At 33.3% G+C, this 22,450-nt stretch overlaps 1 protein-coding gene across 1 annotated transcript in view; it reads right to left on the reverse strand.

Moving 5' to 3' along the window:
- Nucleotides 1-959: 959 nt before the first annotated feature.
- The window catches only part of LOC114344206 (uncharacterized), a 56,036-nt gene continuing 34,545 nt past the window's right edge, over nucleotides 960-22,450 (reverse strand). Inside the window, exons 2-4 of the mRNA XM_028295054.2 lie at nucleotides 3,483-3,744; nucleotides 1,987-2,156; nucleotides 960-1,733 (exon numbers count right to left, since the gene is read on the reverse strand). Of these exons, the coding sequence (XP_028150855.1) occupies nucleotides 1,264-1,733; nucleotides 1,987-2,156; nucleotides 3,483-3,744 (902 nt within the window). The 3' untranslated portion in view covers nucleotides 960-1,263. The remainder of the gene's footprint in view (nucleotides 1,734-1,986; nucleotides 2,157-3,482; nucleotides 3,745-22,450) is intronic.

Below are 22,450 nucleotides of genomic sequence, written 5' to 3' on the forward strand. Positions count from 1 at the left end.
CTGAAACCCTTTGATCGGTGCAGGAAAAACCGACAACAAACTTGATATATTGCAGACGCATCTGCCGACGTGATACATCAATAACAGACGACCAAATTACCCCATCTATACATCTGCGGATGCATACGTAGATATCGTCCGCAGATGTGTAGAGGAGGCGCCTTGGTATACTCCAGCTACTTCATCGGCTTTAGAGCCACTTGCGAGTCTGTATACTAGCATTGATTGGCTATCATGGGAGTCGTTTTATTTGACTCCCATTCGTCCCTTCTTGGACAAAGATCTGTAAACGGTTTTTATTTAGGTTACATTGAATCATAGGACTGACTACAGGTCAGATTTCATATGGGCCATTCCACGAACATACGCCTGTTTTGGATTATTTCGACAACGAATATTTTACTGTGCAACACAAGAAGTACGAAAGTAAATGGCGCTAATAATTATTCCAATAAACAACAATGTAATTTGCAATTTACTTTCGTTCTTCTTATTTTGCACAGTAAAATATTCGTTGTCGAAGTAATCTAAAACAGGCTTATGTTCGTGGAATAGGGTATACCCCACGTTTTCCAACATATCTTTCGACATGTCCAAGGTCAGCTTTGATTTCTTGGTTCCGAATCCTTGGGAGTCTAGTTCTGATAGGTATATCTGAATTACTCTGGCAGAACCTCAACAGAGATTTCCTTTTCGCTCTTCCTATCTATTTGTTGTATTCGGCAAGAGTTTTCCTGCATATTTCCCTGTATTATTTGTCTTGGTTTTGGTTGGGCAGTTATCCTGGTAGGACGTGGGAATTGCTTCCCTGATTGAATCATTCGCCTCTTCAATATTTAAACATGTTTTGATATTACTAATTTTATTTTCTATCGTTGCTTCCAAATCGGTTCGCTATCCTTCCCAATTTGTTTATTTCGTATCCCTGTAGTAAATATGTAGGAAAATAAAAAGACATGTTTAATATCTTAATAAAATGTATTACAATAAAAATGAAACAGACTTACAAAAGTAGTGCATGAGTGTACACTAAAATAATAGCAGAGATTCACAAGTAAATAAATAAAAACTCCTTATAACAAATATTAAATGAATTATGTCCTTCTAAAAATACATATCCCTAAGGGTAATAAAGGCACCTAGAAGCCATATAAATCTTCATGTAGCTTTTACTTGCTATTATTTTTTTTATATATATGTAAATATATTTTGTGGATTAATATCCTAGGCAGCACATCCAAAGCTTAAACAATTTAGTTCTGTTTATTGTACCAAAATTTCGTAGTCTGGGAAAGACATCTCTTGACCACCGTATGGGATGTAACAGACTCCATGGCTTTGTTGTACCTTTCCAACGGTCAATGCTCCGTCATGTACGACACGTCCTACGTAGAGAGGTTCACCGTCTTCGCTCTGTCCAGCTGTTAAAGCGTTTGGTGGGATGTTTCCTCTTGAAGTGGCAACCCATTGTCCGGGGAAATCGCACAATACTTCGTATTCATGGACGGCGTTTTCTTGGCCACCCCATGCAACGTAACCGACTCCATGGCTTGGAACGAGTTTGCCTGGAAGGAGACCTCCGTTGAACTGGGACCTGATGACGTAGAGGGGTTCGCCGTTGTCTTCACCTCCGGCGAAGGCTCTAGGTGGTACCTGACCAGATCTGCCTGGAGCCCAGCAGACTGAGGAGAAGTTGGAACGTGGAGCTGTGTAGTTTTGGGGGGCACCATAGCCTAAAACAATAGAAAATTTGTTGTAACATTTATTATCAAACATCAAAGCAAAACGTTCCAGACACTATTGTCAAAATTTTGCTTATTTGCTACTACATTTTAACATTTTTCGTTAGATAATATTTTTGCCGAGATGGCACACAACGTTAATTTATAAGTTTTTGAGTAGTGAAAAAACCCACAAACTGTGGTAAGTTTAATTATTCCTTTTCAATTCATTTAAACGTGATAGAAGATTTTTTAATATACTTACCACCACCACCACCGCCAGATTGTGGGGGTTCAACTACCCATGAACCATTTGCTCCCCAACCGGTGCAGACACCTACGTATTCAATGTTGTGAATGGGTTCATAATCGTTCCAAGACAAGAAAGGAGCTTGTTCGTTTTCTCTGCCGACGGCAATGTTACCATTTTGCCATCTGAAAAGATTAAAATATATTTAGTTTTCTATGTCAATAATAAATAATTTTTTAGGGTTTTCCCGGTTTAAATTCTACTATTTTTGAGTAGAAAAAACTGAAAACGAAAAAAGACTGGATCACCGATGAAATAATTAAGTTCATGGAGAAGAGAGGGATCAATAAAGCTGTAGACAAAGCAAGATATGCTAGGATACACAGAGAAATACAAAAGAAAATAAGGGAAGCAAAGGAAAATTGGTCGAATGATCAAGAAACAGACAATCTACAAGAATTATATGACTCGTTTAACATTCATGAGAAGATATACAAACATGGAAAGAATATAAAGAAGGTCCCTTTCAAGATAAAAGACCCCAAACAATATCAAAATAACCAGACATTGGACCTTTGACAGAGTAAGGCACGACCAACTTATGACAATTATGAAACAAAAGCAAATAGACAAGCGAGATATAAGAATAATAGAAAACTTATAAAATGAAAGACAGCTTATCTTTCATTTCAATTCAGAGATGATCAATCAACAAATATCCCCTTACGAACGTTTCGCTCTATCCAGAGATCTTCAGAGGAGTTATTAGGGGCCGCAGAGCAGATCATAATATATCCCATCTGAAGATTTCTGAAGAGAGTGAGGGTACGTAAGGGGATGCCTGATCATCTCTGAACGGAAATGAAATATAAGCTGTATTTCATTTTCTCAGTTTACTCAAATTGTGAGTACACGTAACCTACTTTCGTTAGATTTTTTACCAAGGCGAATAGACCGAAGGTGACTGCATATTGTAGAGTCCTTTTCGTCTCCTTTATTCGTCGTCTGCGTGCCTTGTAAATTGTAGAAGGCAAAGATTAAGCAAGATAGATTATTATGTAAGTGGTACAGGAGAACGAAACAGATGGTGTTGTATTAAACGGATTTTCTATTAAGAACTTGAGGTATGCAGATAATACGGTGTTAACGAAAGAGAATATTGAAGATTTGCAGATAATGGTCCAAAAAGTTTATACGGCAAGTTTATATTACGGCTTAAATATGAACTTGATAAAACCCAGTTTTTAATTATTGCCAAGAAATCAAATAATAATGCCTTAAGAGGAAGATTTTTAAGCGATCCATTAAAAACTACAAAAAATGTCAAAATGGGGGAATAGATTAACTTGGACACCATTACAATATTAATAAAGTTACACATTGAGAATCTGAGAATCTTGAACCAGTTGAAAACAATATTTTCAAGTATAGTTTCGTTGATTATCAGCATTTCTTGCTAATTTTTGTGAAATGAACACAATCATTATATGAACTTCAAAAATGGGACTAACCTGATCCAGAATCCACGGAATTCATTGGGGTGCAAAATTCCTGGAGTTGGTACTTCGGCTACGTCTGGTTTGCTTCTGTTTTTACGGATGATGGATTTTGAGTTGCCCCATCCTCCGATGAAGATTTCGTACATGGGTTCGCATTCTGCTGCCTGGGTGGTAAGGGCTAGATGTGCATCGTTAGCTGCTCTGACACGGAATTGGACGAATCCAGAGGAATTGGGGAAGAAACTGTATTCTAGTTTGTCTTCGGTGTCTAATTCTGCAAAAGAGAAGCAAATGTGAGACAATATTTACATGTAAAATAATAACTAACGCCCATTCTCATGAGCGTTTATAAAACTAAATGAAATATTGCACTATATGTAGAGCATACACTATAATGTAAGAAGACTGGACCTTGCTGGTTCCTCTCACGATCCTCTCACCACAATATATACCAACAAGAACAACTATTGAATGTAGTGTTTTTAGAAATACAGTAGAACCCCGAAAATCCGAACTAATTGGGGGGACAGCCTATTCGGATTCCGAAAAGTTCGGATTATCCGAAAGTTAGCCTAACTAGTAATTCAAAGCTTTCATTGTCGTTGATTTTGAGTCGCAAAACGTTCTAGCAAGACTGTGGACAATATTTTTGGACTGAAGTTGACTACGAGAGCGAGAGAATCGAAGTAAGTTTTATGTTTAACCTTTATAAGTAAGTCTGGCTAATTGGTTTATGCCAAAGCCAATTATAAATAAAAAAACCTTTATAAGCACTATATATTAGTACGACTTCATTTTTAACAAATTTTAAATGCCAAAGTTCTATTAATCCTACATTGTTCAATTTTCTGGTTTTACTCTGTATAATAAACATTTTTTTAAGTTTTTGTCTTGAATTTTTAAATTTTTTTCACTTTCCGTTGGTTCGGATTAGCGGGGTTCGGATTTGCGGGGTTCTAGTGTAGTATGAAAGACATGTTAGGACGTTGAAGATCGAGAGAAAAACTTGCTCAATAAATGCTATTTATTATAAATACAGTAGAACCCGGATTGTCTGGTTACTGATTTTCCTTATGATTTTCCATTACTCAAATTGCATCTTCGATGTTTTATCGAAATAGTGTCACCGCAAATAACTCGACGGAAACTTTATACCCGTGAGGGAGACGTATAATGCAATACCGATAGCATCAGTGCTCGGAGAATTCCGGCAAATCATTCTTTTATCGACTGCCGCTGAGTGTTGCGCCGAATGTGTCAAATTTGAATGAGCATCAAGTTAGCTAAACACCTATCACAAATCGATTCGAAAGTAGGTGGATAATTTGCCGCTAATTAGTCGTTAATTAGTTGTGAAAATACCGATTTTGTCGTTTCTTTTTTTTTTTATTTTTTTAGGTGCTTTGCTAACTTGATATAAAGTTAGCAAAGCACACCTCCGAAAAATGACTTTAGAGCGTTCGTAGGAGAATCGGAATAGGATTAGTTTTTGCCGCTAATTAGTCGCTAATTAGTTGTGAAAAAATTAATTTTCTAAATTAATTTTTTTTTTGTTTTTTTGGGTGCTTTGCTAACTTGATATAAAGTTGGCAAAGCACGCTTCCATAAAATGATTTTAGGGATTTCGTAAAAGAATGAAAATAGAATGAGAATTTGCCGCTAATTAGTCGCTAATTAGTTGTGAAGAAATGAATTTTCTAAATTAATTTTTTTTTTTTGTTTTTTTGGGTGCTCTGCTAACTCGATATAAAGTTGGCGAAGCACGCCGCTATAAAATGATTTCAGAGTTTTCGTAAGGGAATGAGAATAAAATGAGAATTTGCCGCTAATTAGTCGCTAATTATTTGTAAAGGAATTTTATTCACAAAAAATTTTTTTTTTTGTTTTTCACGGTGCTCCGCTTACTCGATATAGTGTAGGAAACAAAGGTTGAACCTTGCAAAATGGACACAAGTCCGGTTTTATTTTTTTCCTGGTATATCAAGGGGTGCTTATTATAAGACTAACTTTTTCCGAAAAAATTTCGCCCCGGAACCTCCCTTTTCACCCCTTTAAAGGGGGTAATTTGTGGTTTTTGCGGAACGTAGCCCTTCCTGTAACTTTTACAAAAAATTTCTTTTATAAAAATATGAAGAGGAATATATTTTCTATGATTTATTTCCGACACCATCTCTCTATCATCCACCGTTTAGCGGGGGTGACGCCCTAAATTTGACAAGTTTTTAAAAAAGATGTTTTAAAAAAAATATATTTTTCCCTAACTGTAACGGAAATTAAGAAGAAATCCTGCGACGATTATTCACAAATAATTGACTGATTTTTTGGTATAGGTTTCACTTAAGGGTAATTGCCCTTTTTTTAATTACAGGGTGTTACATTTTAAAAAACCTCTTTTTATACCATCTGAACCGTTTATGCTAGAGTAAAAAGACTTTCAGCGATTACCCATGTACTAGTGTTATTTACAAATTTGTATAATGCACCCCCATTTTTTCCCCGGAACCACCCAAAAAAAAGAAGAATTAATAAATATATTGATTTTTTTGGAATCCTTCACACACAATGCCCTTTATTAATATGCTTCATATATCATTTTGTGCACGTTATTATTACCCATGCATGGACACCAAAAGCAATTTCCTAGTGCAACCCCTGTAGCAAAAAAAAAATAAATAACATGGGGGGTTGAAATTTTTTTTTGTTTTTTGCTTTTTGATCCATAAGGGCATATGCTTCATCAATAGTGCTTTTCAAAAATATATATGGTTATTGCAACATCTCTGCGAAAACCACCCCTATCCTTGAAAATATACTGCAGAAACTACCCCTATCCCTTGGCGAGCATGTTTTTACGATTTTCTCATTACCTATGTATTCTTTTTAAACAAAACTTATACAAGGTTAAAGACCACTATTTACTCTAAAAATTATGTCCTATCCATTTTTTCGTATAAGCAACCGTTAAGGCACAGTGGCGCCGTAAACCTCATATATGCTTTGGCGGGCTCCAGTTTTTGTTTTTTTTTTCGTCATCTGTTCGTTTTATTGATAAAGTACTTATGCAAAATAAAACAACATAGTGTAACCAACAAATTTTGACTCATGCATATTTTACATTCTTTGCTCCCCAAAGCCACAGTGGTGGCCCAAAATAAATTTTTGCATATTTTCGCCACCTATATGCACTTTATTGCATTAATGCTACCTTAACAGCACAATATTTACCCTTAGGTGGTCGCTACGCAGTGGCGGATCCAAGGAGGGGTGATGGGGGTGATCACCTCCCCCCCTCTCAAACCAAGTGATATTATATTCAAAGATTATAAAAATATTCATTTATTTTTATAGAAATTTAACCAATTGGCACCCCCCTCTTAACGATGCTGGATCCGCCACTGTCGCTAAAGCATAAAAAGTCATTCTTATAAAAATAATATTAATATAATATAAGTATTTCTATAAAAATAAATGAATATTTTTATAATCTTCAAATATAATATCACTTGGTTTGAGAGGGGCGGGGGTGATCGCCCTCATCACCCCTCCCTGGATCCGCCACTGCTTAGCGACCACTTAGGGGTGAATATTGTGCTATTAAGGTAGCATTAACGCAATAAAATGCGTGTAGGTGGCGAAAATATGAAAAAATTTATTTGGGCCACCACTGTAGCTTTGGGGAGCAAAGAATGTAAAATGTGCATAGGTCATGATTTGTAGGTAACACTATGTTGTTTTATTTTACATAAGTACTTTATCAATAAAACAAACAGATGACGAAAAAATAAACAAAAACTGGAGCCCGTCAAAGCATATATGAGGTTTACGGCGCCACTGTGCCGTAACGGTTGCTTAAACGAAAAAAATGAATACGACCTAATTTTTAGAGTAAATAGTGGTCTTGAACCTTGTATAAATTTTGTTTAAAAAAAATGAATAGGTAATGAGAAAATCGTAAAAACATGCTGGATAAGGTATAGGGGTAGTTTCTGCAGTATATTTTCAAGGACAGGGGTGGTTTGCGCAGGGATGTTGCAATAACCATATATATTTTTGAAAAGCACTATTGATGAATCATATGCCCATATGGACCAAAAAGCAAAAAACAACAAAAAAAATTTCAACCCCCCATTTTATTTATTGTTTTTGGCTACAGGGGTTGCACTAGGAAATCGGTTTTAGTGTCCATGCATGGGTAATAATAACTTGCACAAAATGATATATGAAGCATATTAATGAAGGGCATTGTGTGTGAAGGATTCCAAGAAAATCAATTTATTTATTAATTCTTCTTTTTTTTGGGTGGTTCCGGGGAAAAAATGGGGGTGCATTATACAAATTTGTAAATAACACCAGTACATGGGTAATCGCTGAAAGTCTTTTTACTCTAGCATAAACGGTTCAGATGGTATAAAAAGGGGTTTTTTAAAATGTAACACCCTGTAATTAAAAAAAGGGCAATTACCCTTAAGTGAAACCTATACCAAAAAATCAATCATCTATTTGTGAATAATTTCCGTAGCATTTGTTTTTAATTTTCATTACAGTTAGGGAAATATATATATTTTTTAAAAACATCTTTTTTAAAAACTTGTCAACTTTGGGGCGCCACCCTTGCTAAACGGTGGACGATAGAGAGATGCTGTCGAAAATAAATCGTAGAAAATATAGTCCTCTTCATATTTCTATAAAAGAAATTTTTTGTAAAAGGTACAGGAAGGGCTGCGTTCTGCAAAAACCATAAATTACCCCCTTTAAAGGGGTGAAAAGGGGGGTTCCGGGGCGAAATTTTTTCAGAAAAAGTTAGTCTTATAATAAGCACCCCTTGATATGCCAGAAAAAAAATAAAACCGGACTTGTGTCCATTTTGCAAGGTTCAACCTCTGTTTCCTACACTAATATAAAGTTGGCAAAGCACGACTCCATACAATCATTCTAGGGTTTCCGGAGAAGAATAGCAATGGAATAAGAATTCTTTGCTAATTAGTCGTGCATTAGTTGTGAACACACCAATTTTGTCGTTTTTTTGTTTTTGACGGTTCTTTGCTGACTTGATATAAAGTTCGCAAAGCACGCATCCATAAAATGATTTAGGTTTTTTTGTAGTAGCATGAAAATAGGATCAGAATTTGCCGCTAATTAGTCGCCAATTAGTTGTGAACAAATTGATTTTCTAAATTAATTTTGTTTTTGTTTTTTTGGGTGCTTTGTTAACTTGATACAAAGTTGGCAAGCACACCTCCGAAAAATCATTTTAGGGTTATCGTAAAAGAATGGAAATAGAAAAAAAATTTGCCGCTAATTAGTCGTGAATAAGTTGTAAGAATACCGATTTTGTCGTTTATTTATTTTTTTTTATTTTTTTAGGTGCTCTGCTAAATTGATATAAGGTTAGCAAAGCACAACTCCAAAAAATGACTTTCGAGCGTTCGTAGAAGAATGGGAATAGAATGAGAATTTGCCGCTAATTAGTCGCTAATTAATTGTAAAGAAATTAATTTTTTTAATTAATTTTTTTTTTGTTTTTTTGGGTGCTTTGGTAACTTGATATAAAGTTGGCAAAGCACGCTTCCATAAAATGATTTTAGGGATTTCGTGAAAGAATAAAAATAGAATGAGAATTTGCCGCTAATTAGTCGCTAATTAGTTGTGAAGGAATGAATTTTCTAAATGAATTTTTTTTTTGTTTTTTAGGTGCTTTGGTAACTTGATATAAAGTTGGCAAAGCACGCTTCCATAAAATGATTTTAGGGATTTCGTGAAAGAATAAAAATTGAATGAGAATTTGTCGCTAATTAGTCGCTAATTAGTTGTGAAGAAATGAATTTTCTAAATTAATTTTTTTTTGTTTTTTTGGCTGCTTTGTTAACTCGATATAAAGTTGGCGAAGCACGCCGCTATAAAATGATTTCAGAGTTTTTGTAGGGGAATGAGAATAAAATGAGAATTTGCCGCTGATTAGTCGCTAATTATTTGTGAAGGAATTTTATTCAGAAAAATTTTTTTTTTTGTTTTTCACGGTGCTCCGCTTACTCGATATAAAGTTGGCAGAGCACGACTCCATACAATCATTTTAGGGTTTCCGTAGAAGAATAGCAATGTAATAAGAATTCTTTGCTAATTAGTCGTGCATTAGTTGTGAGAATACCAATTTTGTCGTTTTTTCGTTTTTGACGGTTCTTTGCTGACTTGATATAAAGTTCGCAAAGCATGCATCCATAAAATGATTTGGGTTTTTATGAAAAAGCATGGAAATAGGATCAGAATTTGCCGATAATTAGTCGCTACTTAGTTGTGAAGAAATTATTTTTCTAAATTAATTTTTTTTTGTTTTTTCGGGTGCTTTGCTAACTTGATATAAAGTTGGCAAGCACACCTCCGAAAAATCATTTTAGGGTTTTCGTAGAAGAATAGGAATAGAAAAAAAATTTGCCGCTAATTAGTCGTGAATTAGTTGTGAGAATACCGATTTTGTCGTTTATTTTTATTTTTTATTTTTTTAGGTGCTTTGCTAACTTGATATAAGGTTAGCAAAGCACACCTGCAAAAAATGACTTTCGAGCGTTCGTAGAAAAATGGGAATAGAATGAGAATTTGCCGCTAATTAGTCACTAATTAGTTCTGAAAAAAATAATTTTTTTAATTAATTTTTTTTTTGTTTTTTTGGGTGTTTTGCTAACTTGATATAAAGTTGGCAAAGCACGCCTCAATCAAATGATTTAAGGGTTTTCGTGAAAAAAAGAGAATAGAATGAGAATTTGCCGCTAATTAGTCGCTAATTAGTTGTGAAAAAATGAATTTTCTAAATGAATTTTTTTTTTCGTTTTTTTGGATGCTTTGCTAACTTGACATAAAGTTGGCAAAGCACGCCCCCATGAAATGATTTTATGGGTTTCGTAAAAGAATGAAAATATAATATGAATTTGCCGCTAATTAGTCGCTAATTATTTGTGAAGAAATGAATTTTCTAAATTAATTTTTTTTTTGTTTTTTTGGCTGCTTTGCTAACTCGATATAAAGTTGGCAAGCACACCTCCGAAAAATCATTTTAGGGTTTTCGTAGAAGAATAGGAATAGAAAAAAAATTTGCCGCTAATTAGTCGTGAATTAGTTGTGAGAATACCGATTTTGTCGTTTATTTTTATTTTTTATTTTTTTAGGTGCTTTGCTAACTTGATATAAGGTTAGCAAAGCACACCTGCAAAAAATGACTTTCGAGCGTTCGTAGAAAAATGGGAATAGAATGAGAATTTGCCGCTAATTAGTCACTAATTAGTTCTGAAAAAAATAATTTTTTTAATTAATTTTTTTTTTTTTGTTTTTTTTTTGGGTGTTTTGCTAACTTGATATAAAGTTGGCAAAGCACGCCTCAATCAAATGATTTAAGGGTTTTCGTGAAAAAAAAAGAATAGAATGAGAATTTGCCGCTAATTAGTCGTGAAAAAATGAATTTTTTAAATGAATTTTTTTTTCGTTTTTTTGGATGCTTTGCTAACTTGATATAAAGTTGGCAAAGCACGCCCCCATAAAATGATTTTATGGGTTTCGTAAAAGAATGAAAACATAATATGAATTTGCCGCTAATTAGTCGCTAATTAGTTGTGAAGAAATGAATTTTCTAAATTAATTTTTTTTTGTTTTTTTGGGTGCTTCGCTAACTTGATATAAAGTTGGCGAAGCTCGCCTCCCTAAAATGATTTTAGTGTTTGCGTAAAAGAATGAAAATAGAATCAGAATTTGCCGCTAATTAATCGCTAATTAGTTGTGAAGGTATTTCATACATAAATTCTGTTTTTTTTTTGTTTTGACGGTGCTTTGCTTACTCAACATTAAGTTCGCAAAGCACGCATCTTTAAATTGATTTAATTTTTTTCGTAGAAGCATGGAAATAGGATGAGAATTTGTCGCTTATTAGTCGCTAATTAGTTGTGAACGAATTTTTTTCAGCAATTTTTTTGATATTATTTTTGTTGTTTCAGGCGCTCCGCTAACTCGATATAAAGTTAGTAAAGTACACGTTCAAAAAATGACTTCAGAGCGTTCGTAGAAGAATGAGAATAGGATTAGTTTTTGCCGCTAATTAGTTGTAAAGATATTAATTTTTTCAATCAATCTTTTTGTTGTTTTTTTGTCGTAAGTGTTATTGTTGAAAATGTGTAAAAATTTGTATATATGTTGATAAAAGTGTAAAAAAAGTCTAACTTTTGTAAGTGTAATTGTTGAAAGTGTGACTCGGATGATAGAATGATATTGAAAACTTTGAAATCATTTTATAGCGGCGTGCTTCGCCAACTTTATATCGAGTTAGCAAAGCACCCAAAAAAACAAAAAAAAAATTAATTTAGAAAATTCATTTCTTCACAACTAATTAGCGACTAATTAGCGGCAAATTCTCATTCTATTTTCATTCTTTTACGAAATCCCTAAAATCATTTTATGGAAGCGTGCTTTGCCAACTTTATATCAAGTTAGCAAAGCACCCAAAAAAACAAAAAAAAAATTAATTTAGAAAATTAATTTTTTCACAACTAATTAGCGACTAATTAGCGGCAAAAACTAATCCTATTCCGATTCTCCTACGAACGCTCTAAAGTCATTTTTCGGAGGTGTGCTTTGCTAACTTTATATCAAGTTAGCAAAGCACCTAAAAAAATAAAAAAAAAAAGAAACGACAAAATCGGTATTTTCACAACTAATTAACGACTAATTAGCGGCAAATTATCCACCTACTTTCGAATCGATTTGTGATAGGTGTTTAGCTAACTTGATGCTCATTCAAATTTCCATATTCTTAATACGTGTTTCCAAAATGGCAATAACTAATATTAAACGCCAATAAATTTTTTAACGATTAAACAAAGACTAGAAATTTTAAACAGAAGTGAAAAGGGTACATGCCGCATCATTATCACCAATCTTTGAAGTTGGCAAGCAAACAATACGCATACATATCAATAAATACAAGGTGAATCTACAAAAGTTTATGTCTCAGTTGGCAAGCACAAAATACGCATAAAAATATCAATAGGGCTTTTCATCGATTGTCATTTGTTTCGAGCTTCTGTCGTATGTTGTATAATCTGTGTATAATATTAATATACACGGAATATACGACATATGACAGAAGCTCGAAACGACTGTGAATGAAAAGCCCTATGAAAACAAGGTGAATCTACAAAATTTCATATCTCAATGTGACTCTTTTAAAAACATATCTACACGGAAATCATTGAAAGGATCGACTTTTAGATAACTCAATGAAGCAGCAAAAGTAAAAGATCCATAGCTAGAAAAAGAATTTCCTGGCTGAGAAACTTAAGAGACTGGTATATTTGCAACTCAGTAGATCTTTTCAGAGCAGCCGCCAATAAGGTACGTATAGCTGTGATGATACCCAAACTCCGATAGGAGAAGCAAACAGATGAAGATGATGAAGCAGTTTCCAACCAAGTGGTTTCTACAGAAAGGATCGAAGGGCATAACAATCTCTAGACCAATGTGTGGCTAAGCAAGTGGAAATTTTTCACGAACACTTGAAAATCAATGAACCTTTTAAACATCCGCAAATGAGAGTCAAAAAGAAAATGATGGGACGGCATCAGTCAAGCGAGACATTAATCCTGCTGAGGAAGCTGCCAATACTACACTTATTTTGAGCGAAGAGAATCTTCGGACCTTGCCGATATATTGATTTTGTGCAGAATAGGTACGTCGGAAGATTAAAAAAACGAAGACTTTTGACACAGGAAACAATGACTGAATTTAAAGTATATTTCGTACTAAAAATTGCAAACATGACCCTGCTATTAGAAACAACGGAAAACATAGATGAAAAATCGTTCTCAGGAAAAAACAGGAAACAATGACTGAATTTAAAGTATATTTCGTACTAAAAATTGCAAACATGACCCTGCTATTAGAAACAACGGAAAACATAGATGAAAAATCGTTCTTTATTCACATGCAGTAGAAGTTATATGCTAAAAACATGGGAACCATATCAAAAAAGAGGGTTTGTCGTATTTTGAGCATGTCCTGGTCTGAAAATGGCAAATCTGATGCCGCTATTAGAAATAACAAAAAAAATTATCAAAAATCGTTATTAATTGACATGCACTTGAGTTTATGTGCTCAAAACATGGTGGAAAACATCAAAAAATTGGTTTTATCTAATTTTGGGGATGTTCCAGAGAAAAAATGGAAAATTAGACCCGTCATTTAAAAAAACGGAAAAACCAAATCAAATATTTTTCCTGAGCTAAATTTTGATCTAAAAAATAAAAAAAATTAGGGTATTTGTAGGCATGTGTGTTCATGAATATTTTCAATTTTTTTAAACCAAACGATTGCTCAAGAAAAAACAGATTTTTTGAGATAGGGACCCAGCCCTGAAAAATGAGCAATGTAAGAATACTTTTTTTATTAAAAAAAATCTAAACAATTCGTATTTTATCGCTTATCATTTATACATATATGCACATTTAAGAATCTTTTCCAATCCAAACAACTGTACAAAATGTATATTTTACATTTCTCATATCTCTCAGGTCATAAAAATAGCTAGAGGATATATTATTATTGGATGTAAACTGAATATTCTGTAGCATGATTGAAAACTTCTTAAAAATAGTTTGTGTTTTATAAGATCTATTTTTATAGGCGATAAAAATGTGGCGAGTGGCAGGGAAATTGTTCAAACACATTTGGCGTACTAAATTTAGATCGAATCGAGAGCAATTTTCCGTAATTACTAGATATGCTTTTTAGAAATATTTCGTGAAAAAAGTTTTATAGATTTTTTATGTTTGTCCTCCCCTTTTAAAAACCATACAATATTGTTATATTGATGGGTGAAAAACACCCTAAATACCCCCTAATACTCTTTTTGTTAGACTACAAACATTCTGCGGTATTTCAAACGGTCTCATTATGGAAATTGTTCAAAATGCTCTTCAGAATGAACTTTGAAATGTGTCAATGAATGAAGAAATAAAATAATTTCATTGCCAACCGTCACTAAAGTCATTCATTATTGTACTCATTTGCCCTCATTTGCGGCAGTAAAGTAACACTTTATTGTACTGAAAGAAGAATTTTACTTTACCTGCCGCGATTAATCAAATTAACCGAGATTGAATGTAAGTGGTCGACGGCAGTAATCGAATGGCGAGTATTTGAGCGGACCTAAATTCATTTACTTTAATTATTAAAAAGATTGTACCTACGCAATTTGCGATATTATCAATTAAATTTATGTCAAAATGTGAAATTCTGTAGTACTTTGTAATTATATTCATATAAAATAAATTAAAACTTTACTGATTTAGTAATTACTCAATATTGATAACTATCGATTAAAAATCGAAAGCGGCCATCTTGCAAATTATCTGTCATCACTGTCATGAAATTATTATGACGTCTAAAATTTTAAAAGTTCTTAAATTGTAAATTGCAAGTAAGTATTAAAACCAATATCAAATTATGTTGGCAAATATTATTTTATATCAATAAAAAATATCTTAAGCGATTGTCAAAAAATATACCAACAAACGAGAAGTAAACTCAACCTTCTCAACTCAATCTGAGCTTCTTAGAGACAATACACACATCAACAATATCATACAGTTTTTAACGGAAATAGGAATAAAAGACATTTAATTGTATCACAAATTTTTCAGGTATACTTTTTGTTAGTACATAAATATGTATTTACTTAATATTACAATTTCTTTTTATTTTTAATATGTATTTTCTATTGTTGTCTTTTATAACCCCAGTGGTTCGGACGACACTAAATTTAAAAAATATATGTTGGCGATAAAATTTTGTATGCACCACGTCAGTAAAGACTCCTTATCGAACTCGTCTGTTACTCGCTCGCTTCTCGTAATATCAGACTCGTTCGATAAAGAGTCACTTTACTGACTTGTACATAAATAACTATTATTTATGTCTTGCACAATTTAATTGCATATATCAATAGCATTTTATGTATAAGTAAAAGAGATAATAATTATATCCATGACTCGATAAATGTATGGTAAAATTAAGTATGATCAAATTTTTATGAATTGTTCCGTGTTTAAAACATCACGATTTTAAAGAAAAATGCACTATCTGGGTAATGTAATAGATTCGCAATTTATAGTGTCATGCAACGTATTAAACATGCAATATATTTTTAGTAACCCAGTGGGAGTTAAAACCTGCTCCTGTCCATTATTTTATGTCTTTTAGCAAAGTTATAATAACAAGAAATATGTCTGGCAATATATTGATCAAGCCATCAAGAAATTACTGAATTCGGTCAAGAATTGCTCTTTGAGCATACGAGAAAGGCATTCCTAAGGAATGAGGATTTTGGATCCACATAGAATTCGTGTACATATCAGACTCTTATTAAATTACGACGGAATCTCAAAGAATCGTGTGTATCAGAAAATACTAGAGTAATGCCGGCTTTCTTCTATTTTATGAAGTATGTAGTTTATTTAACAAGGCGTAATAATCCATCCCCTAATTCTTAGAAATTCCTGGAATCTTCAACAAAAACAAGGCACTGGTATACATAATGACCAAGATGAATTAATACACCCTCACAATATACTTAATTATATAAATACACTCACCGGCACTAAATTCCACCACCCAAAATTTTTGATTAAGTTTGACAATCTATAACTTTCTTATGTAAACTCTGATTTTCAAGATTCTTGCTTCTTGTATCAGTTTGTAGGTACGTGTATTGATGTTATTTGTTATTATTCCGGTAATAAAATTTTTTTGCTTAGATGGCATTATACAGCGGTGAATGGAAGCGTTGTATTTTCCCCAACTTTAAAAAATTTTGTGGAAAAATTGAAGGGCTGATTTTGTTTCATACTCCTTTTGTATTATCCTGGAGGTATTACTAAGGTTTTGTCTTTTGAATTATCCGAATATCTCTTTTCTTGTAAGAGCTGTATATAAAAACACTGCTTTGAAGGTTTTTTTAATTAAAAATATCAAACGCACTAAAATTAACAAAACAAAACAAAATTAATAACAAAACAAAACAATTTAATAGCGGGTATGTCCACCTCTTGCAGCAACGACTGCTGGCAATCTGTTTGGCATCGAATAAAGATGTGTTATCCTTGCCTGGGGAATAGCCCAATTCATTCCATAAATGCTCAATATGATTGAGATCTGGGTTGCATGCAGGCCATTCTAATCTTATCAATCCAACCTCTAGTTTATGAGTCCATCAGTGTTTTTATTTACAAAAAAATGATACAGCTCTTACAAGAAAATAGATATTTGGATAATTCAAGAAACAAAATCTTAGATGCCTCTGTGATACTATGACAGGACTATGTAACAAAATCAGCTCTTCGATTTTTCCACGGAATTTTTTAAAGAACGGAGAAAATACAACGCTTCCATTTACCCCTGTATAATGCCATGCAAGCAAAATTTTTGTGTTACCGGAATAATACCAAACGATATCAATATCTATACCTACAAACTGGTGCAAGAATCTTGAAAATCGGAGCACAAATAATAAAGTTATAAATTGTCATACTAATCAAAAATTTTGGGTGGCGGAATTTTATGCCAGTGAGTGTATATTCAATACCTGGAAAATCCAACAACTAATTTGAAGTTTTTGTCTGATGATGGATGTCAGATTGATCTGTACAACGGATCTACTGACCGTTCACCTGCTGATGAACTTTCTGATGATGAAGGCTAGAGTAGCGAGGAGTACGGGTCTTAATTTTAGAAGAAATTGGCTTGTACACCAGCTAAATCTTGAACCCAAATTGTTCCACCTCTTTTACAGCGAGTGGAAACGGATCTTCACAACCCAATTTCTAACGGACGTTAGAAGAGAATAATAAATAGAATAGCAAGAGTACGCCTTTTTGACTTGTGTGATCTAACGTAGACTCCATCTAACGGGACAATTGATCGGCGCTTCTTCTTGAGGGATCACCTTCTATATTTGCAAACAAAAGAACTACTGACAACTTTAGTCAAAACAGCGTTTAGGTAAATAGCCACACGAGGGAACAATAAGGTTCAAACAGCAGCAACTTTTCACAATTTAATAAAATAATGAAATTTGTGCAAGATGTGACGTATCATACTTTTAACACGTTGCACGTTTTATAATATTTCTAATGGATGAAAAGTGAATATTGAAATATATGACTTCCTCTCGTTAGATGAAATAACGCAACAAATTAAACATAACAATGAACGCGCTCTTATAAGGTAGTCGTTATAAGTCTCATAATACCTAACGTTATTTAAGATTTGCATGCACTTTTATGGCACTACTGCATTATTTCCGTTTCTGAATATTCTAGTTTAAAGTTTTACATGTTTTTGTACGGAAATCCAAGTAAAAAATTGTATATAATAAGGCTGGCACGGATTGAACCACCCGTCAACCCTCAAGAATTACACATGGTGCATTCTAAATATAAAAGATCGTTAGATTCGCTTGATACCAATGAAGGTGACAAAATTTATGGTGAACAGTACGATCGACCTACTTCGATGTTAATGAATAGCTGCGATAAATAAAGATCCTTGGAAGCAATTACTCCTTGCTAGAAAAATGTGTATTAAGGTCATTAAAGAAATTTTCTCGTTAAATCAGATTCAATTAATGTTGGCATCCTGGTTTAAATCCATGTCTGACACATCTTCTCTTTATAAATTGGTAAATTCCTCACTTAAAAATAGCCGCTATTTGTGAAGCATTGTTAGAAAATGCATTGAAATGTACTACTATAGGATGCCAACTGAAACACATTTGTTATGCTGTATTTTAACGCCAATTGTAATGTATGTAGTAACTATTAAGTAATACATATAGAGTGAGTTTTATGTATGGAAACACTCAATTATCTCGAAAACGGCTTGCACGGTTTTTATAGATTTTGGTAGGTAGCGGTTTTCTAATGGTAGGGGAGCAAAGTATGCTAAATGTGCAGTCACTCGAACGCTTTGGGGACCTATTGGGTTGTGAAGAGTAGGTCCTAAAACCAAAAAAAGTTAAGTAAAGTTTTCCATTTTAGTGGGCGCTTGCCATTTTTTAATTTAATTTTCCAATTTTAACAATCGTTTTTTCCGATTATAACGCCATCTATCCATAATTCGAAAAAATGTTTCGAATAAAAGTTACTTATTTTTACATAGGGAATCCAAATCTGCAATAAAAAATGGGGGCTCCTATTTAAGATTTTAAAGTAACCCCCCACCCCACCTCCTTGGGGGGTCGTGTTTGGTGCCATTCGATAGATTTTTGAAAAATACTGAATAAGTGTATTTTACAGTTTTCCGATCTGATGTTCATTTCGCGAAATATCGCAGGATTCGGATTTAAAATATTAAATGTACCCCTGACCCCTCTCCGTGGGAAGTCGTGTTTGGTATCATTCGATAGATTTTTAAAAAATATTTTGCACATATTTTTTAGTTTTTCGATCTGTCATTCATTTCGCGAAGTATCCGCTTTTTTTTGTGAAACTTTGGGACTCACCAATTTCCTTACGCCCAGCACAAATCGTCAGATTTTTGAAATATACACTCTTTTGCATGTAGGTACTTAACTTATCTTAATCTGACAATTTCGAGTTTCTTATCTTAATCTGACAATTTCGAGTTTTTTAAGGATATTTTTTTTTCGGGCCCCCCTTAACGAACTCCCCTGTGTTAAGAGCCAATATATGGTAGAGGTACATCTGCCGGGTACCAGGTTTCTCCCCATATGATAATCTGACGCGCTCGAGTAACTGCAAAAATCCCCGCTTGGGCTCCCCTACCATAACGCGTTCGATATTATAGTGATGATTACATTGTTATCAGATCTTCTGTTTTTCTGCAAATCTAATGAACTTTCTTATTTCAAATGGAACACCCTATATATTTTATATATTTGCCTTTTGAAGTCCTTAAGAAATACTGATTATCTTTCATGTTATATTCCCTATACCTAAATGCCATAATTTCGGAGTTATTGCTACATCTATTTTAATTTTTTTTTATTTAAACAAATTATAAAAATCAATTTTCTCGGCCCAGGTGGATATTATTTTAGGTTCTTTGGATCATTGGGAACAAAAAAGGTCTTTTGTAATTTTTCTCTAAACGTTTTCGAGTAATCAACAATTTAAAACTGAAAAAAATCGAATAATGACGATTTTTAAGGTTCTAATACAAAAGTAAAAAATATAATTTTTGAAATTATAAAGTACCTAAATTCAAGCCCAACTCTTCTTCTGATAGCTTGCCATAAGATTTTTTGTCTCTTTTTATTCTAAAACATTGATTTTTAATTTTTAATATGAAGTGTATATGAGAGGACAGGCGATCGGGCTGCATTAACATTTAAAATTACAATGTTTTAAAATGAAACAATCTTAAATTACTGATCGGTATCTGATAAAATAAGGATTGAGGTTGAATTTGGGTACTTCGCAGTTTCAAAAATAAAATTGTTTATTTGTGTTCTTGAACCTTGAAAATCGTCATTATTCGATTTTTTTCAGTTTTAAATTGCTTATAACTCGGAAACGATTAATTTTGGAGAAAAATTATAAAAGATCTTTTTTGTTCCCCATGATCTAAACAACCTAAAATAGTGTTTACCCGGGTCAAAAAAATTGATTTTTATAATTTGTTTAAATTTTTTTTTAAATAAATGTAGCAATAACTCCGAAATTATGGTATTTAGGTAATGGGAATATAACATGAAAAATTATCAGGATTTCTTGGTGACTTCAAAACACAAAAAATTTACAGGGTGTTCCATTTGAAATAAGAAAGTTCATTAGATTCACAGAAAAACGGAAAATATGACAACAATGTAATTAGCACTATATTATCGGCCGCATTAGAAAACCCATACCTACCAAAATCTATAAAAATCGTGTAAGCAGTTTTTGAGATAATTGAGTGTTTCCATACATAAAACTCACTCTGTATATCTACAGTGGACTGTATGACATATTATAATATAATGTGGTCTTCAATATAAACCTTTTTAAACATGGCACAAATGGATAAATTGAGGATTAATGACAAATCGAACAATGCAAACAAGGATAATAAACAATTAAAGAGAAGTAAATATAATAATATATTCTAAAGATTCGTGACCCGTCAAAATAGCCCGGTCAAAACAGCCCCGTCAAAAAAGCCCCGTCAAAATAGCACCAACACAAAATAGCCTCGACAAAATAGCCCGCAAACAAAATAGCCCCGACAAAATAGATCGCACACAAAATAGCCCCGGTCAAAACAGCCCCGGCTAAAATGGCCCCGGCTAAAACAGCCTCTTATAAACAATTACATAATTATTTATACAAGGTGTCCAAAAACTTTTTTTTAATTTAAATTATTTGACAAAAAGGAAGAATGTATTTAATTTATTTAATTTAAAATACATTTTACTGTTGCCCGAAAACAGAAAAAAATGTTTATATCATAAATTAACGTTGATTCTCGCTTAACTTAAATGTTCAAACTTCCAAGAAGCAGGAAAGACAGGACTCGAGTTCTCTGAAAAGACAATTTTTATTTAATGTGGTTAAGATAATCATCTGAATAGAGGATAATTACCATTTCCGAAAAAATGTATTTTTAAGGAATTATTTTATGATGAATTCTAAAGGGTGCTTTTTTTCGGGGCTATTTTGTCGGGGCTATTTTGTCGGCGGGCTATTATTCCGTGGCTATTTTGTCTACAGGCTATTTTGTCGGAGCTATTTTGTGGGCGGGATATTATGTCGGGGTTATTTTGTCGGAGCTTTTTTGACGGGGCTATTTTGACGGGGTATCCTAAAGATTTAATAGAGGTTTTCACGGACAATGTTTTGTAATGATATATTATTTTATTGTGTGCGTTATTTCGTATTTTTGCAGACTAAAATGATTTTTTCCTAACATATTGTCTACAAATGCGACAAATATCTACAATATAATGCGTCCGAATGCTATCAATGCAGAATTCGAACATAAAATTGACACACATATTCAATCATATTTTACTGGCTAATTGGTTCATGCCAAAGCCAATTATAAAATAAAAAAAAAAAAAAAAATCATATTTTATTTTCCGTTGTGTATCAAGATGTAAAAGATGTTCTACGTGTGTTTAGAGACCCCTGTTAAGGGTAAGATCTTTTTTATATCTTTTGTTTCTTTATATTTTTATGTTGTTTTTTTTGCATATTTCGTTTTGTATTTCCTCATCTAATTAGGGTTCCTATTAGAATCCAAATTCTTCCTAATTTAAAGTCCAGTTTCCTCCTAATTTATAGGAGACTTTTATCCTAATATGGAGGCCAATAGCATCCAAGTTTATTCTATTTTGTTTCTCTGTAATCACCTCTATGTTTCACCTCTATGGACGTGTCATGAATGTATTCATGTTCTAAGTTTACTTTTTAGTAATTTAGAACACTATGTATGGTACAAACGCACAAATTAAGAGCTTAGTGTGCTATATGGGTGCTTAATAGGTCTGGATCCCGCGTATGAAAAAAAGTTGATTAATAGCAAGCTGAAAATTTGTTAATAGCTTAAGGTTGTCTAGTCGGACAAACTTTGATATATGGGAACACTGGAACAGGGGAAGTTTTAATTGTGGAACAGGTTAAAAATTTGGAACGGCAGACCACGAAAACGGCACATGTATTTTGTCCATGCAAAAATCAGACTGCTATTTATCACCAAATGGGCATTTTAATGAGTGGAACATGTAGAATATGTCAAATGACAGGAATTATGACAGGTGATAAATAGCAGTCTGATTTTTGCATGAGAGTTTAATCTCTGTTCGGAGGGTTTAAGTCTATTCTGTCGGACAAAATAAATGTGCCGTTTTCGTGATCTGACCATTCCAAATTTTTAACCTGTTCCACAATTAAAACTGCCGCTGTTCCAGTGTTCCCATATATCAAAGTTTATCCGACTAGACAACCTTA

The sequence above is a fragment of the Diabrotica virgifera genome, chromosome 7, assembly GCF_917563875.1.
Source record: "Diabrotica virgifera virgifera chromosome 7, PGI_DIABVI_V3a".
NCBI classification, from domain to species: Eukaryota; Metazoa; Arthropoda; class Insecta; order Coleoptera; family Chrysomelidae; genus Diabrotica; species Diabrotica virgifera.